A 20,047-nucleotide genomic window follows, 5' to 3' on the forward strand; every position below is an offset into this window, starting at 1 on the left:
CATCAATTGATCTGGAGAATTGAAAATACAATTATCAATGGACAACTTGCTATTGGTATTTTCTTGGACATTGTTGGAGCCTTCGATATAATATTACTTTCGACTCTATAAAAAAGGCACTGATGGGCTACAACATTCCACCTATGATAATTAGATGGATTGACCATATAATCAGGAATCGAATAATTACTGCTTATGTTCTTGATGCCCAAGCTGAAAGAATTATCAAGCAAGGTTGCCCTTAAGGGGGAATTATTTCTCCATTTTTATGAAACATCTTCAGCTCTTTGATCTCTGATCTAACCAAAGGACCAGGCTATACTTAAGCTTATGCAGGCGATCTAGCCATGCTCATCCAAGGGCATGATTTATCCACATTGAGGAATCTTGCTCAATAAATTTTACACTCTGTCAATAGATGCGGTGATAAGCACCAACTAGTATTTTCCATAGGAAAAGCTAAAATAGAATATTTACATGGAACAGGAAATGGAAACTTGGAAGCCTAATCCCAGGGACAATGTGAAATGCCTTGGATACTATTTGAACTCTTAGCTCTCCTGGAAATTTCATATTCAAGAAAGAACTAAGCGGATCACTAATATGCTTATGCTGTGCAAAATAATTATTGGAAAAACCTGGGGTTTAAACCCAAAACTACTAGTGGATTTATACTTATTGCACGCCCAATGCTAAGTTATGGATGTATGTTCTGGCATTAGTCAAAACCTCTTGTGAGAATGTTCTACAAAAAGTGCAAAGATTAGCTTCCATTCTAATCACAGGAACTTTACCCAGCTTCCCTTCTATTGTTCTCGAAAACTGCTCTCAAGCTTCCACTTCTAAGATGGTATTTACAAGGAGAGAAGCTTTTGAAACCATGTACAGGCTTGAAAGAAATGGTACCTGGTGCTACTGACCTTTTATGGGATACAAACACACTTTGAAAAACAATGTTGACAAGTGTCTACTGGGCAAAGTATAAATTCCTTCTTTACTAATGTGAAAAGACTCCTGTTTTAAAATAACAAATTTTATCAAAAATTACACCATCTACATACGTAGGGAAAATGAATTTTTTGACATTATTGATACCATCCCAACTAGATATGGGCGGAGATACGGTGGGCATGGGGGCATTTCCCCCTCCCAGCGACAAAGTCACAACCGACTGATCTAATGTATATGTGTGCATACATATGAACTGACGACATCATCGTGTGCGCCCCCCAGACTTTCAAGTCTGTCTCTGCCTGTGTAACTTCAGTCATAGAATATCAAATACTACACTGATGGCTCCATTAACTGGTGTTGGAGCAATCTTCTGCATTGCCGGAATTGATCATGACTACCATAAGATACGTTTATATCTTGGTAAAACAACTAGTCTTCCAAGCTGAGGTACTTAAAATGGCTACGCTATCTGAAATATTATTTCTAAAAAAGATATAATAAACAAATCATTATCTTCTCTGATAGCCAAGCAGCATTCATAGTTCTTGACAATTATTTCATGTTTCAACTGTGACAATAATATCAACCTTTACTGGGTCCCTGGGCATGTAAACTTCCATGAAAATGAACTTGCAGATCAAATAGCCAAAGAGGCAGCAAATCTAGCTATATGGTCCTGTGTGAGCCTATCTATCCTTTTTCCATGTCAACCATAAAAGGAGATGTTAAACAATGGATAGAAAATAAGCATTGGCAATGAAGCTCAAGGCAGGACTGCACACAAGCCAAACTTGCCTTGGGAAACCAACCAAATATTGCTGAAAAACTTATTTCACTGAATAGGAAACCGATTTGGCAGGTTATACAAATCATCTCACTAGTGATACTAACCTAGCAAAAAGTCTTCACAACTGTGGCTATACAGATTAGTCTATCTGTTATGTGTGTGTGGAGAAGATGAACACTTCACGATGTAGGATATTGCCCTGCATTCTTATCCTGAGAAGGAACTATTACCAAAGTAGGTGATGTGGTTCATCTCATGATCATCTAAGTGAAGTAGTAAATGCAGCAAGCATTTACAACTTGGTAAGTTTCCTTAATTATACTAAACATCTGAACTCATGGTGAGTATTGATTCTCTGCTCTGATTCAAACTCATGTAGAGATCTCCTCTGCTCCTTTTTCCCCTTGAAATGGTATCACAGATAGGAGCAGCCTCCTCATTTACTTATATATGGTCGATATTGTTTGCAAGTCCCAGTTACAGGTTCTAGCCTTTCATTTCCAACACTTGCAAAAACGTCCAGGAAATCCACAGGACACTTCTTCCCATCTAAATGACCCATAATTTGTGTTATACTACTTGGTATTAGAGCGATGGGCAAAATTGCCTAAGCTCTTCCCTCTTGGGACACCGATTGATGATGATGATACTGTTTGAATTATTTCTGTATGTTAAATTAGGTAACTTTTTACCTAATAAAATATAAACATATTACAGTTGATGGGGTAACATTAGGACATAGCTGTCCAAATTTTGGTAGTTTTAGAACAATTTCTTTTCATATGTTCTATGCAGAAGGGAGGAAAATATTGGGAGTGACCCAACAAAGAGAGGGCAAACTTTTGTACCCTGCTACGAATTTGATAAAAAAATATCCTACACCCCAGAACATTAAAGATAATTTATTTCTAGTCGACATGAAGAAATAGGTTTACTTTAATCTTAATTAATATTTGTACAATTTTCACCTATTTTTGTTTTTAAATAAAACATTGCATACAAGTGAAAAATTTTAAATCTTTTACAAGTTCCCATTTAAAAAAAAGTAGCTTAAAACTTGCCTTATTATTTATTTTTTTTTATTTAGGTTCATTTAATTTTTTTTACTTAATTGTCAAAAGCTGTATAAAATAAAATTTCTAATTTTTCTTAAACTTTAAAAGAACTTTTACTGGGCGAAAAACATTGCTTTTAAGAAACAAACTAAAGAAATTACTACTTTTTATTGTAAAACTCCTGTAGAATTCCTACAGGCTAATATTGGGGTAACAATCAGAGAATAATAATATGGCTTTCAGAGTAGAAAATAAGGCTTTTACAAAAGATACCCCGTATAATGTGGGGTAACTTCAGTACAACAGAATGATGTCTCTCCCTATTTATTTTATATATAATTTCAAATAATCAGTCATGGTATCAAGCTGAGGGTTATAGCTATATTTTCCTCCAGGAATCATGTTAACTATTACAGTAAGGATGCCATATTCAAAATTGTGCAATATCTGCACTAAAGTTGCAAAGGTTTACAGTACAACAGTATCGAACAATAGTTGACACATAAGTGTGGTACAGGGTGGGCAAAAAGTCTGTAGAAACTTTAAAAATGAGTAAAAACCGGAAAAATAACCGAAATAAAAAACGGTTTGCAGGGTTAGCATTGCTAGGTCACAGGAATTTGAAGACAGGAAAAAAATAACTCAAAACAGCCGATAGGTGGCGCTGGTACGAGCGACTGCGGTGGAAATATGCAAATGAGGCAGTTATAAGAACTTGCACTCCTAATCCACAATCAGTTCGCCATTGTAAACCGTGTATGTGGACCTGCTGCACTCTGCGGTTGCTGGATTTGTGACTGCAATGTGTTATCTCCTGTGGTGGTGGTCATGGAACAAACTGCTGTAATAAACAATTTGGAGGCATTCTGTTTGTTATTTGCGTATCTTTTCTTTGACTAGTGTACGTTGTTGCCAACTATCAGCTGTTTGTTTTAGTTTTTTTTCCTGTCTTAAAAAAATTCTGTGACCTAGCGATGCTAACCCTGCAAACCGTTTTTTTTATTTCGGTTATTTTTTTGGTTTTTATGATTTTATGAATTTTTAAAGTTTCTACATAGACTTTTTGCCCACCCTGTATAATAATTTTTATATTAGCAAAATTACAAAAACATCATTTATATACAAACATTACACAAAAAAATACTTCATTGATTTTCTTAGTAGAAGATTTTTTTTCAAATTATATTTGCATAAGTTATCAAAGACTTCATTTCACCAAAGGGTTTGATTTTTATTCTAAGAATCAATTTCACTACTTGTATAATTTTGATAGTCAGTTTCCTTTAGATTTCAATTCATTTTTTTAATTGAATTTTTTTATTACACATTTTTGGATACTCTTAAAAGCATGATGTATTTTATAGTATCACCTGAAACTCGTTTGCAGATACAAGGTGATTTAAAATGGAAGGGGGGTCAACTTAGTGGATGTAAAGGTCACAATGCAGTGAGCATTCATCCTATATGTTATGGGACAAACCATTATCGTCTTTTATATATTTTTCCTTCTAGTGGAGGGGCTCCACATCCATGCATGCTTGTTCATGGTACAGGTTAATAGGGTTTGTAAGTTTTCACTATAAATTCTGATTGGTTCAGTGAGCATAAAACTTGATTTTCACGTTGTTTCACTAAAATACTCAAATAATATGAATTCAGAATATAAAAACAACCATATTAATGTCCAAATTTTAATAATCCAAAACTAACAGATGGTGAAATATGGAAGGTGATGAACAAAAAAAAAAAAAGATTGCAATCAGCCAGTACTTTAGTTTGCGCTTAAGTTACATTGACCTATACATTCATAAATAGGACATCTGGCACTAAAAAGTGAGCTTAGCAAAGAATTTCTGAAGAGCATTATATATAGAAATCTCAAGCTTTTCTTTTTCCACTGCTTTGATTTATAAAGAGAATAAAATAATTGAGTCCACGCAGACTATTGCAGCTCTCAAGAGGTCTGGATTTTCTACTAGATATAATTTATTATAATTAACATTATTTACACTTACAGTATTTCTCATTCATCTAAATCATGTGGGGCAGTAATTAGCATTTTTTTCTGGAGGGGAGAGAGAAGGGGCGAACTAAATTTTGCCACCTTCCCGTCCACTGTAAAACTTCATAGTCATGGGCGGAGATGCGAGGGGCATTGCCCCCAGCATCAAGGGTGAAGTCGACAGATCCAATACATATATGTATAGATGAATCGACATCATCTTGCCCCCCCCCCAGACTTCCAAGTCTATCTCCGCCTATATGTTCATAGTTCTATAAAGAAGTTATATATATATATCATGTTTTGAAGTAGTATTTTTCCATTTTTTATCCCTAAACTTTGCCTTCTTAGGGCAGTTGGCCCCTTGTCCCCCCCCCCCCTCATTTCCAGCCCTGGATTAAGGTATATAATCACGTATTATATGGTTGTATAGACAGTAATAAATTCTTTTACACAGCAGAAAAAGTTGTGCTTAGCATTCCTAGCTACAATTATAGATTACAACTCGGGGGGGGGGGGGGTTCTGAGCATTTTCATGAAAAAAAATTATAATTATTTTCATATTTAAAACATATAAATCAACTTGATTACTAAACAAAAATTAACAATTTTTTAGGACAAATTTTTGAAGTACATTGAAATGCATTTTTAAAAAGTTAGTAAAATCCTTGATTTAATGTTTATATTCTTTTAATATGCATTGAATGATATCCAATTATCAAATTTCAAGTATTTATGCAATCAGATTTACAAAAATATATTAGTTTGTTTAATTATTTTAAAGCTTTTCTTTGGTATCCTTATGTAGAAAAAATTCAAAATTTCAGTTTTTTTGTGGTAGATCAACATATAAAATGACAAATATATTTCAGTACATTACTATATATCATGCATTTTAAGTTATAGTAACACCCATTATAATACCAAGAATTACTCCTACAGTAACCACTCCCAGGATTATCCAAAGTACAATAAGGTGTCCTTTGCAGCATACTTGTTCTACACTATATGGATCAACAGGTTCTTTTGTGGGATAGCTTAGATGTCCATTACGATGCAGAGCAATATTTTTATTTAATGGGTCTCTCAGTTGAATTGGTTCCACCATCATGCCAACGTGGTGTGGATGTCGCATCATTGGATTGATATGTGCTGGAAGGTATTGAGGGGGCTCGTGAAAAGGAAAATGAACAGGAGGCATGTTCAGGTTAGAAGTACTATGAAGAGAATGCTTTGATCCATGAAAACTCTTTTTATCAGCACCAATTAAATTCAGGGGCCCTCCTGCTGGAGGAGATCTTATATCAAACAATGAACCATGTCTACGCATCGGCATATGGTTATGGCCGTGGACAGGACATGGGTCGTGCCCCTCCATAGCTGCAGCTAGAGATAATGCTGGTACACTTCTTGTAGATCTGAGAGTACCATTAGTTGACCCACTGCTATTTCTGTAAAGTGGGTGTATATATTCATGAGGATGTAGTGGTCTATGGCTGTATTCCATTCTGTCGCTCCTGGCAGAAGAAAATTGGTTTGATCCTCTCAAGTACATATCAGCTCTCTCTGGCCGAATAGTTGAGTAATGGTCTATGCGATCTTCAGGACGTTCCAAATTACTATGTTGACTCAAAGGTCTGTATGGTTGCCTGACCATAGGTACTTCTTCTCTATCATCAGATGAAGTTGATGTCATGGATGGTGATGACGGGCGTCTGTGGTAAGGGTTATTGAACGACATTTCTCGATGTCTCCAAGCCATTGGTATACGCGGGTCTGAGTTATCCATCACACGGGGCTTGGCAAGTCTGTGTAAGCTATCCATTTCTTAAACTGACTCTGGAAATATAATATAAATACAATTAATTATTTGTAGGTAATTCATAAACAATTTGTTTTTTACGTTAAGATAATTTTTATGTCCATAAAAATACGTTGGAATGTTGAATTACATAATGTAATGTATGCATGTGAAATAGTTAAATCATGCATAGTTATGCATGTGAAATAGTTAAATCATGCATAGTTATGCATGTGAAATAGTTAAATCATGCATAGTTATGCATGTGAAATAGTTAAATCATGCATAGTTATGCATGTGAAATAGTTAAATCATGCATAGTTATGCATGCAAATAATTATTATGCGGAATCGGTAGCAACAAGTTCCTTTCGGCATTGAAACAGAAAGGCTTCAAAAAAAAATGTGGTTTTTTTATGTATATTTATATTATTACTTCATTTAGTGTGTCAATCCATGCTGCTTCTTGGTGATTCCAAAGTAGACTTGACATAGCCGTGGGTGGTTTGTGCCTGGGAGTCACTGGGTATTCGATCGATTTGGTGAACGGATGGGCCATGTCAAAAGTGAAATTGATGAATAATGATGTATTATGTTACGTTCCGCGTATGATGAATACGCATGCATCATCCTGTTAAATACTGGTCGTGGGCAACCCCCAAAATAATAGACTTCAGAAATTAGTAGACTTAGTGGCAGCTGTTGAGTGCATCGACATTGTATACTCGGCAAGCGAAGAAATTGAAATAAAATTAGTTGAGGCCAAAATTTGGAATTTTGAGGTATTTCTTAAACAAGTGCAAACATGTATAAACAAAATGGTATGGCCCCCACATCTTGCTTCATGCCCCTAGGCCAGGATCTTAGATAGGCTCTTATATCTGAAGTACGAAAGCCTGGATAATCAAGCGGAGATCGAGATGTTGTTCGGAAAGAAAATTCACATTCCCCTGTGGGGAATCGAACCACCAATCTCTCACTGTCCGGGCGAGTGCTCTAAACCATTGAACTACAGAGGACAGACATTTTCAATCCTTAGAGCATATGTATGAATGCTGAACGGGACTGCGCATAGACAGCCTCCAAGCTCAGCTAATAGCCCTTACGACGTTAGCCCCCAGATGGCGACATATAGAGAGAAACGATGTCACTCTCCGCTTTTCATAAATTATGAAAAGTGGATCATCATTATGAAATATCATTATGAGCGGAAATATCATTATGAAAAGCGGAGAGTGACATCGTTTCTCTCTATCTTATATCTGATATCTCACGAGGCCCCTCTCTATCAAGGCCGTAGTAAGATGTGGGGAAATACAGTTGAAATGTATGAAATAAAATGGGCAAGTTTATCGTTCTATCACTTTGGGTTTCCCCCCCCCCCCGAAATAAATTTCTGGCTACGCTCTCTATAGTGAATTTGGACTGTGAAGAACAAAAAATGATAAGAATCTTCCCACCCTGTGAGGTGCCATACATAATGGATATAAACGAGTATCAATATCAACGTATTCACGTTTTTGAACTTGCGGCTCAGTCTAGGGCCGCAACTAAGGCTGAACAGGAGCAGAGGGGACACAAATCTCACCCTTTAGCTTTTCTTTCAACATTGCAAGGAGGCGCTGGAATGCGAGCTTACCTCGACTGACCAAGCGTCTAGTTGCGGCCCATTCGATGGCACAGCATCGGGCTATTTTTTCTGTACCCGTGATATTAAAATTGAAGAATTCCAAGATGGGTCGGAACCGGCAGTGGGCAACACCCCGGGCAGCAATTTTCTTGAGAGGACGCAAATTTTAAAGGAAACAAAAAGATCGCTTTTAAAACATCTACTTTTACAGGGAAGGGGGAAATAATCAGGTAACAATCTGTTTTTATTCACTTGTTCTAATTTTTTTAAACAAAAGGGAACATTTTTTTGATAATTTTAGGAGTATATTAGATCAATTCGGTTTTTTTAATCGCCGATGCGCTTTACGTTTTGTATACAGTCCTCGATCTATCACCGCAGAAGCAATTTACTACCGTTTTAATTGCGAAGAGGTTGGCTGTATCAGAATTAATATTAGAAAATCTAACAGTGCAATTAATGTGAGTGTAGCGCATGCTACGTATTCAAGTTTTATCATCTGTCTTCCGAATTCGAAGTGAAAAACTGGCAAATTAAGTGATTATCTTTCTGAATAAGATGTGTGAACGGGTAATCTGCGGTACGTGTGCATCTAGTAGCACGACGGAGTGTAGCATGCGGAGGTTTTCCATAAAAAGTTTTCAAATTTTGAAAAATACCTGTGAAGATCGGTAAATTTTCATGCACCGCCATATTCACCCGTAAAAAACTATTTTGGTCGTAAATGAAGTATTTTCTTTTGATGTCAGTATACGATAAAATCTATACACAGTAAAAACTATACACCAGGTTGACGAAAATCAGACCTATGAAATTATTCAAAGTCTCAAAAAATACGCATCAATTTCAGAAGAAAAAGAAATTCAAATTTAATTGAGTTAAAATTTTTAAATTTAATTCAAGTTTTTCGGGACACGGAGATATTTCCAAGATTATGGGCTAATCCCGTATGTGAGGGACCTCTGGCAACTCTGAATAAAAGAAATGATAGAAAATGAGTGACACGCGCCTAAATATTTGTAGTCTTGGCAATGGCAAGGGCTAAGAAAAGGTTTACCACCACTACGTGTGTAAATGTGTGCGCTGTATGTTAAACCATGATAGTGCATAAAAAAAACCGTGTGCTCGACGACATGCCTTTATTATCAACGTGATCGAGGTAACACATTACAAGTCCACATGCTCCTCAACCTTTAAATGCATAGCTTTGCATATGTGTAAAGCAATTAAAAAAAAAATTTGAGTGCCTGATATCACACATATAAATTTATGATTTTACACACATTTTTTGAAAAAAAAAAATTGGAAAGGGAAGTACACACATATTGGCATACCATTTACACATTTATGTACTTTAATACTGCATTACTAAAAAATAAATTTCAAGTTTCTCTTTTGACCTTTAAATTCAATGAATAATCAAAATTAAAAATATATATATTGCGCATTTTTAAGAGTTGATACTAAGGATCCTGAAAAAAATTGCAATAAGCAAATGCTAGACGCCCTAACCACATTTGAACTCTTTTTCCTTGTTTTTACTGCTTAAGTTGTTATTTACAGAATAAAATATGGATTCCTCAAGTCTTGGGTGTAATTTCAACCATTTGACCATAAACAACAAACACATATCCTATAGCCTAACTCACCACATTACCTCATCTTTACCTTTTTCTAACCCACGTAACCGTGAAATATAATCCTAATGATTCAAGGCAAATTGATTGGTGTTATATATTCACGAAAAGTAAAATCCGAAGACTGGAATGGGAGGTGTTTCATTTTGATTGTTTCCTTGCGCATAAATTTTGTTTGACAGGTCTTGGGTGGAAGTATTTTGGCTCTATAAAATAAAAATGATATGGAACGTTTGTATTGTTTAATTTTCTTTCCGGAAGTAACTCCATTATTTGTAGAGTAAATGACCTTATGCCAAACGATTTTATGGAAGAAAGTCCATAAATTTACCCACGTATAGGAAGAGCTTCATGCCTATTGGGTTCAAGTTGAGCGGAAAGACCCCAAGCGTAGCGCCCAAGCCGTTGACCCAAAACAAGTAGCGTCTGTTTTGGAGAACTACATATTCGGTCGACTAAGGACGATGGCCGCCATGCTTCTTTGATCAATCTCTCGCTAAAGAAACAAACATTTCATTCTTACTTAAAACATTTTTCAGATGCTAAATACAGGAATTTTAATTGAAAATATGTCTAAGGGGTAGGGGACCCCCATCCGTAAAAAAAAAACTTTCTAAACGAAAAAGGTTCTAGGTACAGGGTGGTCATGAAATTTGCCTATCGGCGATGAAAAAATTAATGAATGTGAATGAAATTTTCGAGATATAGATATTTTAAAATATGCACTCGAGAATGAGAAAAGAAACGAAACCCTGCTCTCGTGGTGTTGAGGTCACAGCAACAAAATTTCAAAAAACGCAAATGGCAATACTCACTTATGCACTGATAAGTGATCGCCGTAGTGAAAAACCATGAATGGCGTTGGAATGGTACCTGTCGCATCATAAACGCCGGTGCAGGACGCAGGTAAAGAAAGAAAGATCTCACCAAGGAGTTTGGTGCGCTAACCCTTCAGTAGGGGACTTCCTGCGGCAGTAATGTGATCAGCATTGATTGTTTCCACATGTTTCTTTTTGTCTGCGTCTAACGCCGACGTTTATCATGCTACAGGTACCGTTCCAACGCCATTTATAATTTTTTCCTGTGCCGATCCCGTAAGGCGTATGCCAAAGTTGCTTAACAATGCATAAAAGGGAGTATTGCCATTTGAGATTTTGTTGTTGTAACCGTAAAAGAGAGTCTCTCCAAAGAGAGCAACTGATACAAATGGTACAAATATTTCATCATTACACTTCACTCATATATGGCAGCCCTGAGAATTCAAAAGCACACAATACTAGATACGCACTGAGACTGTTAGATACCTACACACACACACATACGTTCAGCACAACTCAATTGGTAGTAAATTGCCCATGGCGAGATAGACCGGAGTTAGGCTCGATTTGAATGAATGATTGTTGTAACCGTAACCGCGAGAGCTAGATTTTTGTTTCTCTTTTATTTTTGAGTGAAATGCTTATACAACCTCGAATTTCATTCGCATTCATTGACTTTTCCAGCCTTTAGGCGCTTGTAAATCGGCGAAGTTATTGTATGATCACCCTATACATACAAAGTACGATTCTATCATTTTATTTTGATTGAGAGGAATGGCTAAGAGTATTTTATAAAGGTTTTGGTTTGTGATATACAATTCTAGAAAAATAGGGGAGGGGTGTTTTAGTATACTCCAATTATCTTACAGAAGAGATCAATTATATGAGACACTGAAATATATATATATATACTGTACGATATATATATATATATATATCTTGAACGAATATGCAGTACATATACGTACAGTATACAAGTATCACCAAATTGATTCGATTTGAGTTCTGAATGACAAAGAGAAAGAATATATACTTTCGTCCTGAAATGAGCTTTTGATATACAGTGTTATGAAGATAAGAAATCATCTCAAAAAATAGGACTGCGTATCAAATTGAGCGAACTATTTCTTGAAATTAGGGCGAATTGATATCTCCGAGATAGAATAAAAATTCGTATAGAATTTTCTTTTTTTTGAGTAAAGCATTTCTATTATTATATGGAGTGTGGTCTCACCCAGAGATATTTCTAAACAAGTTATGGGAATTCGATGAGAAAACATCAATAAACGAGAAATATGTGTCATTCAAAAACGATAACCGAATTTTCGAAGTGAATTCGTCAATCTAAATACATAATTGAGCATCCACGATCACGCATCAATGCCTACCCATTAAAATAAGTGAACTTAATATCATTGTGATTATATACTATTACGATGTAATAAGAGATTATATTTTCTTTTTTTATACTGTTAGTTGCATACTGAAAAAGTACATTTTGTGGTTTTTAAACATGTTTCCAGTCATGTTTTCCTTTAATCACCCAAATAATAACAATTGTTCCCTCCGAATAGAGGCGGAGTAGGAGCAGACAGGGCTCTGGGACCTATGTTGCTTTGATTTGATTTTATTTTTTTACACCATAAATGCACTGCAAACAACCATGGCTATATACATTTATTAAACATACATATTTAGTATTCGATTAAACCAGCGGTTCTCAACCGGTGCTCCGTGTGCACTCCTAGGGCCTCCGCGGCCGCTCGAGGAAAATAAATAAAAAAATCAGTATATTTAAAAAAAATAATTATTAATATTTTTGAATAATAAAAATAAGTCAGTAAATTTGATGAGTGAAGGAAAAATAGGCGTACGGGGCTCCGCCATAGAAATTATACACCGGAAAGGGCTCCGTGGGTCAAAAAAGGTTGAGAACCGTTATATTAAACTGACAAGAGTTCCCCCTCAGGGGTGTGTGACAGATGCTGTCACGCAGGGCCCCACGCTCGAAGGAGTCTCTCTCTCATACGTGGTAATATTAAAAAAAAATTAATTTTTTCTTCCCACAAAAATAGAACAAGATATCCACGTTTCAACTATAGAAATTACAATGATTATTCAAAATGACACAACAAATAAACGAGAATCATTCGCAACTCGTGAGAGATCCCCACAGATCATTATCCCTACCGACTCCGCGTCTGGTAATGGAGGTCCTGAATTGGCCTAATCCTGAGGGTCTAGTAACATTTTCTTTTGGACTTGAAATCAATTTAACTTGGGTAATAATGCAGTTATAATAAACTGTAATTAAAACAATAGAAGGATTGAGTGCAACAGACTTTTCAGTATAGTTTTTGGACCCTTTAAGTAGTATTTTTGACCCTTAATACCTTTAGTATTTTTAGTTATCTGTAGTTATTTTTCCTTTCTCCCAAAAATTATAAATGATTTTTTTCCTGCCTATTTCGACCATTTTTAGTGCCTAATTTTCCGGGCTATAAAAATTGGTAAATGAAATTTGTATTTTCGAGGATTATACGATGACATTTTTTCTCAAAGTACCGAGTCACATACACCGATTATACGTAAAAGCTACGGGAAGTACAGTATGAACCAAAACTTAAACTAAAGCAACAAGATCTCAGTATAACGTCATCATTTTTAACGTCGTCCTATAACGTCACTTTTTATAGGTCCCCGCAAGTATATAATTGCTTTCAGATACTTTTTCTAATTGGAAGTATGTCTCTAGGATCAACTGTTCGCCGGTAAGGAGTCATTGAAGTATTACGTCAGCATCGATGGGGTCCCCCCAACGATGCTTGCCCATACTTTTGATGACAAGGGTGAAGGGGGTTTGAATGACGTCATCAACCACCCTTTAAAAAATAATTCTTAATGACATCTTTGCTGAGTGTGCCATGAACGAGAAAACCCTTTTTCTAGATTGTGGACACCTGAACTAATATTCCTCCATTCATAAGTCCTCTAACGAGCCACTTTAGTTATCTCTTAATGCTCCGTGGATCTTTTAAGTGTTCTGGAATTATGTCTGGGTCACTATAAGCTCTAGAATTGTATCGCGGCCCGCTTAAGTGCTCTGGAACAGTGCCACGCGTCACTCAAATGATCCGTAAATATGCCGCGAATCACTTAAGTAATCTGAGAATGTGCCGCGGGTAACGTGAGTGATGTAGAACTACACTGTGCAGGCCGCTCAACTGCTCTTAAACTGTGCCTGTCACTTAAGGGATCTTTAAATGTGCCACGGACCGCTTAAGTGCTTTCTTAAAGAGAAATTTTTGAGTTCTTAGCCTTCAACTAGCATTGAAATTAACAGAAATTTATTAGAATAACATATCGATGTATTTTCTTCCGATATTTTAATTTTTTTAAAAATATTTTTGGCACAAAAAAAATTGTTATCGTCTGGAGACGATGGCAAGGAGAGAAGTTTCGTGTCCTCCCCCCCCCCCCGTGTGTACTGCAAAAAATAGCTAAAAATCTGCTGACATAATACTTAAATGGCCCCTAGAAGGCAGCAAGGGGAATTATGGAATCTTACAAAGGAAACACGAAGAAAAAATTACATTTTGACAAGGAGGATGTAGAGCAAATAATCTTGGAAGACTTACTTGCATTTTTAAATACGACCCCCCCCCCTCACCCCACATAAATTACTATTAACTGCGTGTTTAAATGAGGAACGAAAACTGTAACAAATATAAAAATACAACCGAAAACAATTACACGAATCGTAGATTTACGAAAGTTAAACTACCTATAATGAGATCAACACCAATTTTACTTGGAAATAATGCAACATTTATTTTCCATCGCCGTACATTATTATGGACAATTAGTAACACAAATTCAGTAAGCTGTACTCCGTTAAAGTTTTTTTTTCCTTTCAGCTAATTTTTTTTTTCCATTAAAAAAAGCTACGTTACTGCAAGCTACATTGTGTATAGCAGCGGTTCTCAACTTTTTTGACTAATGAGCCCATAATTTCTATGGCGGAGCCCCCGCAGGCCTGTTCTTCTATATGCAGTCAAACTCGCTAAAAACGACTTCGGTTGTAACGACAACTCGGTTATAACATCAGTAATTTGCGGTTCTGACCAATTCCCATTGAGAACAATGTTAACGGACCTCGCTTATAACGTCAATGAAAACGCAACTGCCTCGGATATAACGACATTTTTTGTCGTTATTCCGTTTTATCATAATGAGGGTGATAATACTTGTATGACACGTATACGGAAAATTTCGTAATTTTGCACCTCTCCTTCTCTCTCTTTCTCTTGACTATTTTTATTACCCTTTCTTTTCAACGAAGCTTACTTTAATTCATAAGCCTTACTAAAATAGGGAATAGAGTATGGATGTGTGTGTGTGGTAATTATGAGTATAAATATCAATATTAATTTCACATATTTGCCAAGTTCAGTGCCGTCTTAACAAGTGGGCTCACGCTGGCATGTTCCGGGGGCCTTAAGTGCAGAAAGAGCCTCGTGAAAATGGCTAGTCAAATTTTCGATAGTGAGTATAAAATTCTTTTTTTATAGCAGGTATTTCTCTCTCTCTCTAGTCAAGTGGGAATCCCCAGAAAAATCACTTCGTCCGTGGGCCTGTGATGCCGTTAAGACGGCTCTGGCTGTGTCGAACCTTTCCCCTCCCCCTTTAGTGACTTTAGTGATTTTAAATCACTAGTCTTGCTGTAGCACTGTATTTCTCGCCTCTGATAAGGAACATTTTTTTGAACACCACTAATTCAAAAAAAACTTGAAACTTTGTGTCTCTCAACACTATGGTGTTACATACTTTAACACGAGGACTTTTTATTAAAATTATTTAAAAAATTTTTATGGCACAAAATATGGGTAAATTTTGGTGATTTTTGAAAAAGTTGCATGCTGTTGGAATTAAAATTCGATATAAAAAAAAAGATAACCAACAATTAAAATCCTAAAAGCTAGTGTTGAGAGACACAAAGTTTCAGGACATTTGAATGAGTGGTGTTCGAAAAGTGTTTCTTATCTAACAAAAAACTTGGTTTTGAGAAAAACGCATTTTGTGAAAAACATTAATTCCATGTGTAATGCCTGCCAGCAGTTTATATTAAAATATTTTTATTACGGTTAGAACAAAAACTTGAACACAGTTAGACGCAGAAAATTTCATAGCATTTAAAAATTGCAAAATTGGAAAACGTGTTTTTTGAAAAATTTGCGTGCACCAAACCCCCTTAAGTGTGTTACTTCCTTCACCAAGAAGTGTCATTATAATGAGCATTTGAAAAACGAGTCGTATCACTTGACTCCCTGAGAAAACTACAAGATTTCATTAAGCCATAATAACAGTGATTATAACTTGATTAATTGAGCTCACACAAAACTTTCAGTCTCGAGCTTATTTCACAGCTATTGATGTATTGTCATTACATATATCCTTCAGGAGTAGGCTTTTAATACAAAGCATGCGAACTGAAAACGATTAGGAGTTCGAATAATGGATTACTGTAATGAATGTTTGAAATTAAAAAAATTATAGGCGCATCTATCTTCAATGACAAATTTCATTGCAAGTTTCACTGTAGTAATGATGTAATACTATAACGATAATCTCTCTACAACAATATTTTTTCTTGGTTCGCAGAATATCGTTATATATATATATATATATATATATAGAGGTTTCACTGTATACTATATACAATTTAAAAAAATATATATATATATATATACGGGGTGATTATAAAAAAACTATCCCGACATATGGGCCCCTAACTATCATACCATTCACAGAAACTGAATGAAATTTTGGCATAAGGTATTTTGAGGTATGCGCTCAAGAATGATATGGAAAACAACAGTGTCACTCAAACAGTTACGGTTACAGTGAGAAAATTTCGAAAATATCAAATGGCAACACCAAGTTTTTTGTATTGGAATGCGATCTCCATACTGAATAGCGTTGGAATGGCACCTGTAGCACGAAAATCCCCGGAGCTAGGCAAGGAAAAAGTAAAAAGGACTTTGCCGTGCACCAGAGCATTAATGTTCGTTTCATTCGTCACACCGTTTCTTCGGCTGAGATCCCAGCCTGATTAGTCCTCCACAAGGAAAATTTGTGAAACACAATAAAATGCTTTATTTTATGCTGCTTCTCTGTCCTTATTGGTTGTCCTCACTTTTAGCCTATCTACCGCCGGTGATTTTCATGCTACAGTTGCCGTTCGAACGCTATTTAGGGTTTTTCACAATGGAGATCACATTCCAATACAAAAAACTTGGTGTTGCCATTTGATATTTTCGAAATTTTCTCACTGTAACCGTAACTGTTAGAGTGACACTGTTGTTTTCCATATCATTCTTGAGCGCATACATCAAAATACCTTATGCCAAAATTTCATGAATGTATGTATGCATCAAAATATGTATGTATGTATGTATTTTTAAAATAAAACGTTATTCCTTTTTTCCGAATAGTTAAAACAGTCACAGAAATTTTTTTAGGAGGGAGACAACTGAAATTTCGGCGGGGGGAGACCAAAGTGATAGAACAAGAGATTTAATCACGTTATTCCATGAGGCTTTGGAATCGAAGAGACGTCATAATCATCACCATCAACATCACTCTGAGGGACACGCACAGAGTGATCCCCATAGAAATCCATGTTAAAATTGCCGATTTTACTGTAGAAATGAGGAAATTTAGTGAGGTTTATCCACAACATCAATCATTTTGAAAATTTTGTGTGTGTGTGTGTGTGCGTGTGCGTGTGCGTGCGCGCGTGTGTGAATGGAATTTTTTGTTTCCAAAACATTAAGTTTGCTTAGAAATACAAAGCTTAGAAAATTAAATATAAAATAATTAGCCGGACCTAACTTTTAAGTTGAATATCCATGCAATAACACAATGATTTCAACTTTTTATTTACCTCTTCTCAAGTATGAAAGTGAAAATCAACGCCTTCGTATTCAATGGTGTGTGTGCATCAGTTCATATATTTTAAGACTTTTTAAAGTCAGTAATAGCCCATAAATTACAATTGAAGAAATTCTGTAGATTAATTGAAGCATTTTTTGAAGCAAAAACAGACAGATCGATAACTTGAACTTCAAAAAAATTTTTGGAAAGGTTTAGCTAAAGGTTTAGCATCTCACAGAAAAAAAACAACAATTCTCTCATTTCTACGTTTCTTTTATTTAGATTTGCTTCTCACATGAGCCGCTGAGGAAGTCGCCATAATGGTTACCGTGGATACCATATTGGGTATGAGGGCTTGTATGTCCCTCATGCCCTTCAGAGAAAGAGGAAAATATCGCGTGGTCCAAAAAGCCTCATATCAGTCATTTTCTCACATTTCAAGTTGAGTGGACCCCTCCCCCAAGTCTCCCCATCCCTCTCCATAAGGCCTTAGTAACAGTGTTTTATTATTTTCGTAAAAACATGATAAAATAGAAGGACAATAATGATGAAATTCTATGCGATTAAGAAATATAAATGGACGCTCACGCAAACGAGTCATGAGACCGAAAGTTCTTGAAAGAACGGCAACGACTGGATTCTGTGACTTTCAAAGGCAAAGACAATGAGGTGTAAATATATAATACTGTGTAACTGTCAGTCAAAAACTCAGAAATTCTTATCAATATACAATAATTATTTAAAAACAAAACTGTGTGTAGCATCCTGCCATACGGTGTCAGTGCAACCATGGTGTGACAAAACTTCCTTATTCCGGCCTGGTGCCATTTATATACTATGTAGTTGAATGTAAGTGACCATCTCTTGGATTAGAAACGCTTGGCGGCATTTCAGGACCACGCTTAGCTAATTTTCCCGTTGTATGCGTGTATAGCAACGCTTTGACGATTTAAATCTTTGGCAAAGAACATAAATGCAATATCCATAACCATATACTTGTATTTCGTAAATGGATTACACATTAAATTGTGTGCCCTGTGTTATTTATCGCGATTAAGATATGACTTTAGGCACTGAAGACCAAAATTCCTGTCGAAACATAAGGAAATTCATACATTTTGTCACGAGTTTGTAATGTCGGCGGAAACGCATTGCAAAAAAACTGTCACACGAAATCAGTTGACAAATTAGAGCATATTTTTTTGAGTACAAGTATGAAAAAAATGAAATTCCACGTGTATATTTATTGTAGGATGTGGATTTCAATCAGATAATTACGTATACATTTTCCTCGTCTATTTGGAACATTTGCGTTCTGCCCTAGATTGATGTAACTTATGAGAGCATCTTACATACATATCACGCGTTACTTTCAGAGCATCTTACATACATATCACGCGTTACTTTCAGAGCATCTTACATACATATCACGCGTTACTTTCAGAGCATCTTACATACATATCACGCGTTACTTTCAGAGCATCTTGCATACATATCACGCGTTACTTTCAGAGCATCTTACATACATATCACGCGTTACTTTCAGAGCATCTTACATACATATCACGCGTTACTTTCAGAGCAAAAGACATACCGTAATAACAACAAGGTGATTGAAACACACACAAAATCTCATACCTATCTAGTAGGCATACACATTTAATATTTCTAAGATCGTAATATGTCTCAAAAAATTTATTTTTTGTACTTCATGTGGAAGTACTATATATTGAATATATCATTTGATTGATTACATTTAATAACGCTTTTAAATCAATGACAAAAACAAAACAGGATGGTGAATTCCAAGTTAAACTTGTCTGAAATCTATTAACCTTTTAATTGGCAATCATTGAAATATCCAAAGGAGGAAAATTTTGAGGCGTTATATTAAGCAACTGAGGTACTCTGAATGGTATCACATGAGAAAAAAATTTATTGTCAATATTTTAAAAAAAATATGGGATGTTGCACTTCATGGGACACACTGTATTTATAAGATTTACACAGATTTGAATAGTTTAAATATGCCATTTATTGTTAGACAACTTACTTTTTTAACATTGTTAGAAAACATGCCATATCCTGAAGCAGGGCCCCTAGGCTAGTATCTTCGGTGAGCCCTTAGCCGGACTTTTTAATGGCCCCTTCTATACTGTATTTATAACGTGAAAAAAAACTAAAACTGATGAGAATCATCCCTGGCCCTAAGACTGGAGTCCTGTCAGCCCCCCCCCATGTGCAACATTATCTACGATTGGTGATTTTTTAGTGTTTTTAGCAATAATTGGCACATTGGCTTAGTTTTGGCAATGATTGGCAATTTCCCGTATTTTTCTCCAAAAGATATAGTCAGTCTGGGTGTAAGCGTACTTATGAGTACCGTTGTTAAATAGAAGATAGAGTGAACCGTTGAAAAAAAAATAAT

At 35.8% G+C, this 20,047-nt stretch overlaps 1 protein-coding gene across 1 annotated transcript in view; it reads right to left on the minus strand.

Annotated features, from left to right (window-relative positions):
- Window positions 1-5,311: 5,311 nt before the first annotated feature.
- Window positions 5,312-20,047, minus strand: part of LOC149065829 (uncharacterized) — a 35,560-nt gene continuing 20,824 nt past the window's right edge. The window contains exon 2 of the mRNA XM_089253589.1: window positions 5,312-6,637. Within this exon, the coding sequence (XP_089109715.1) occupies window positions 5,694-6,623 (930 nt within the window). The 5' untranslated portion in view covers window positions 6,624-6,637 and the 3' untranslated portion in view covers window positions 5,312-5,693. The remainder of the gene's footprint in view (window positions 6,638-20,047) is intronic.

The sequence above is a fragment of the Pholcus phalangioides genome, unplaced genomic scaffold, assembly GCF_987345545.1.
Source record: "Pholcus phalangioides strain wild (caught in Gottingen) unplaced genomic scaffold, Ppha-v1.0 ptg000039l_1, whole genome shotgun sequence".
NCBI lineage: Eukaryota > Metazoa > Arthropoda > Arachnida > Araneae > Pholcidae > Pholcus > Pholcus phalangioides.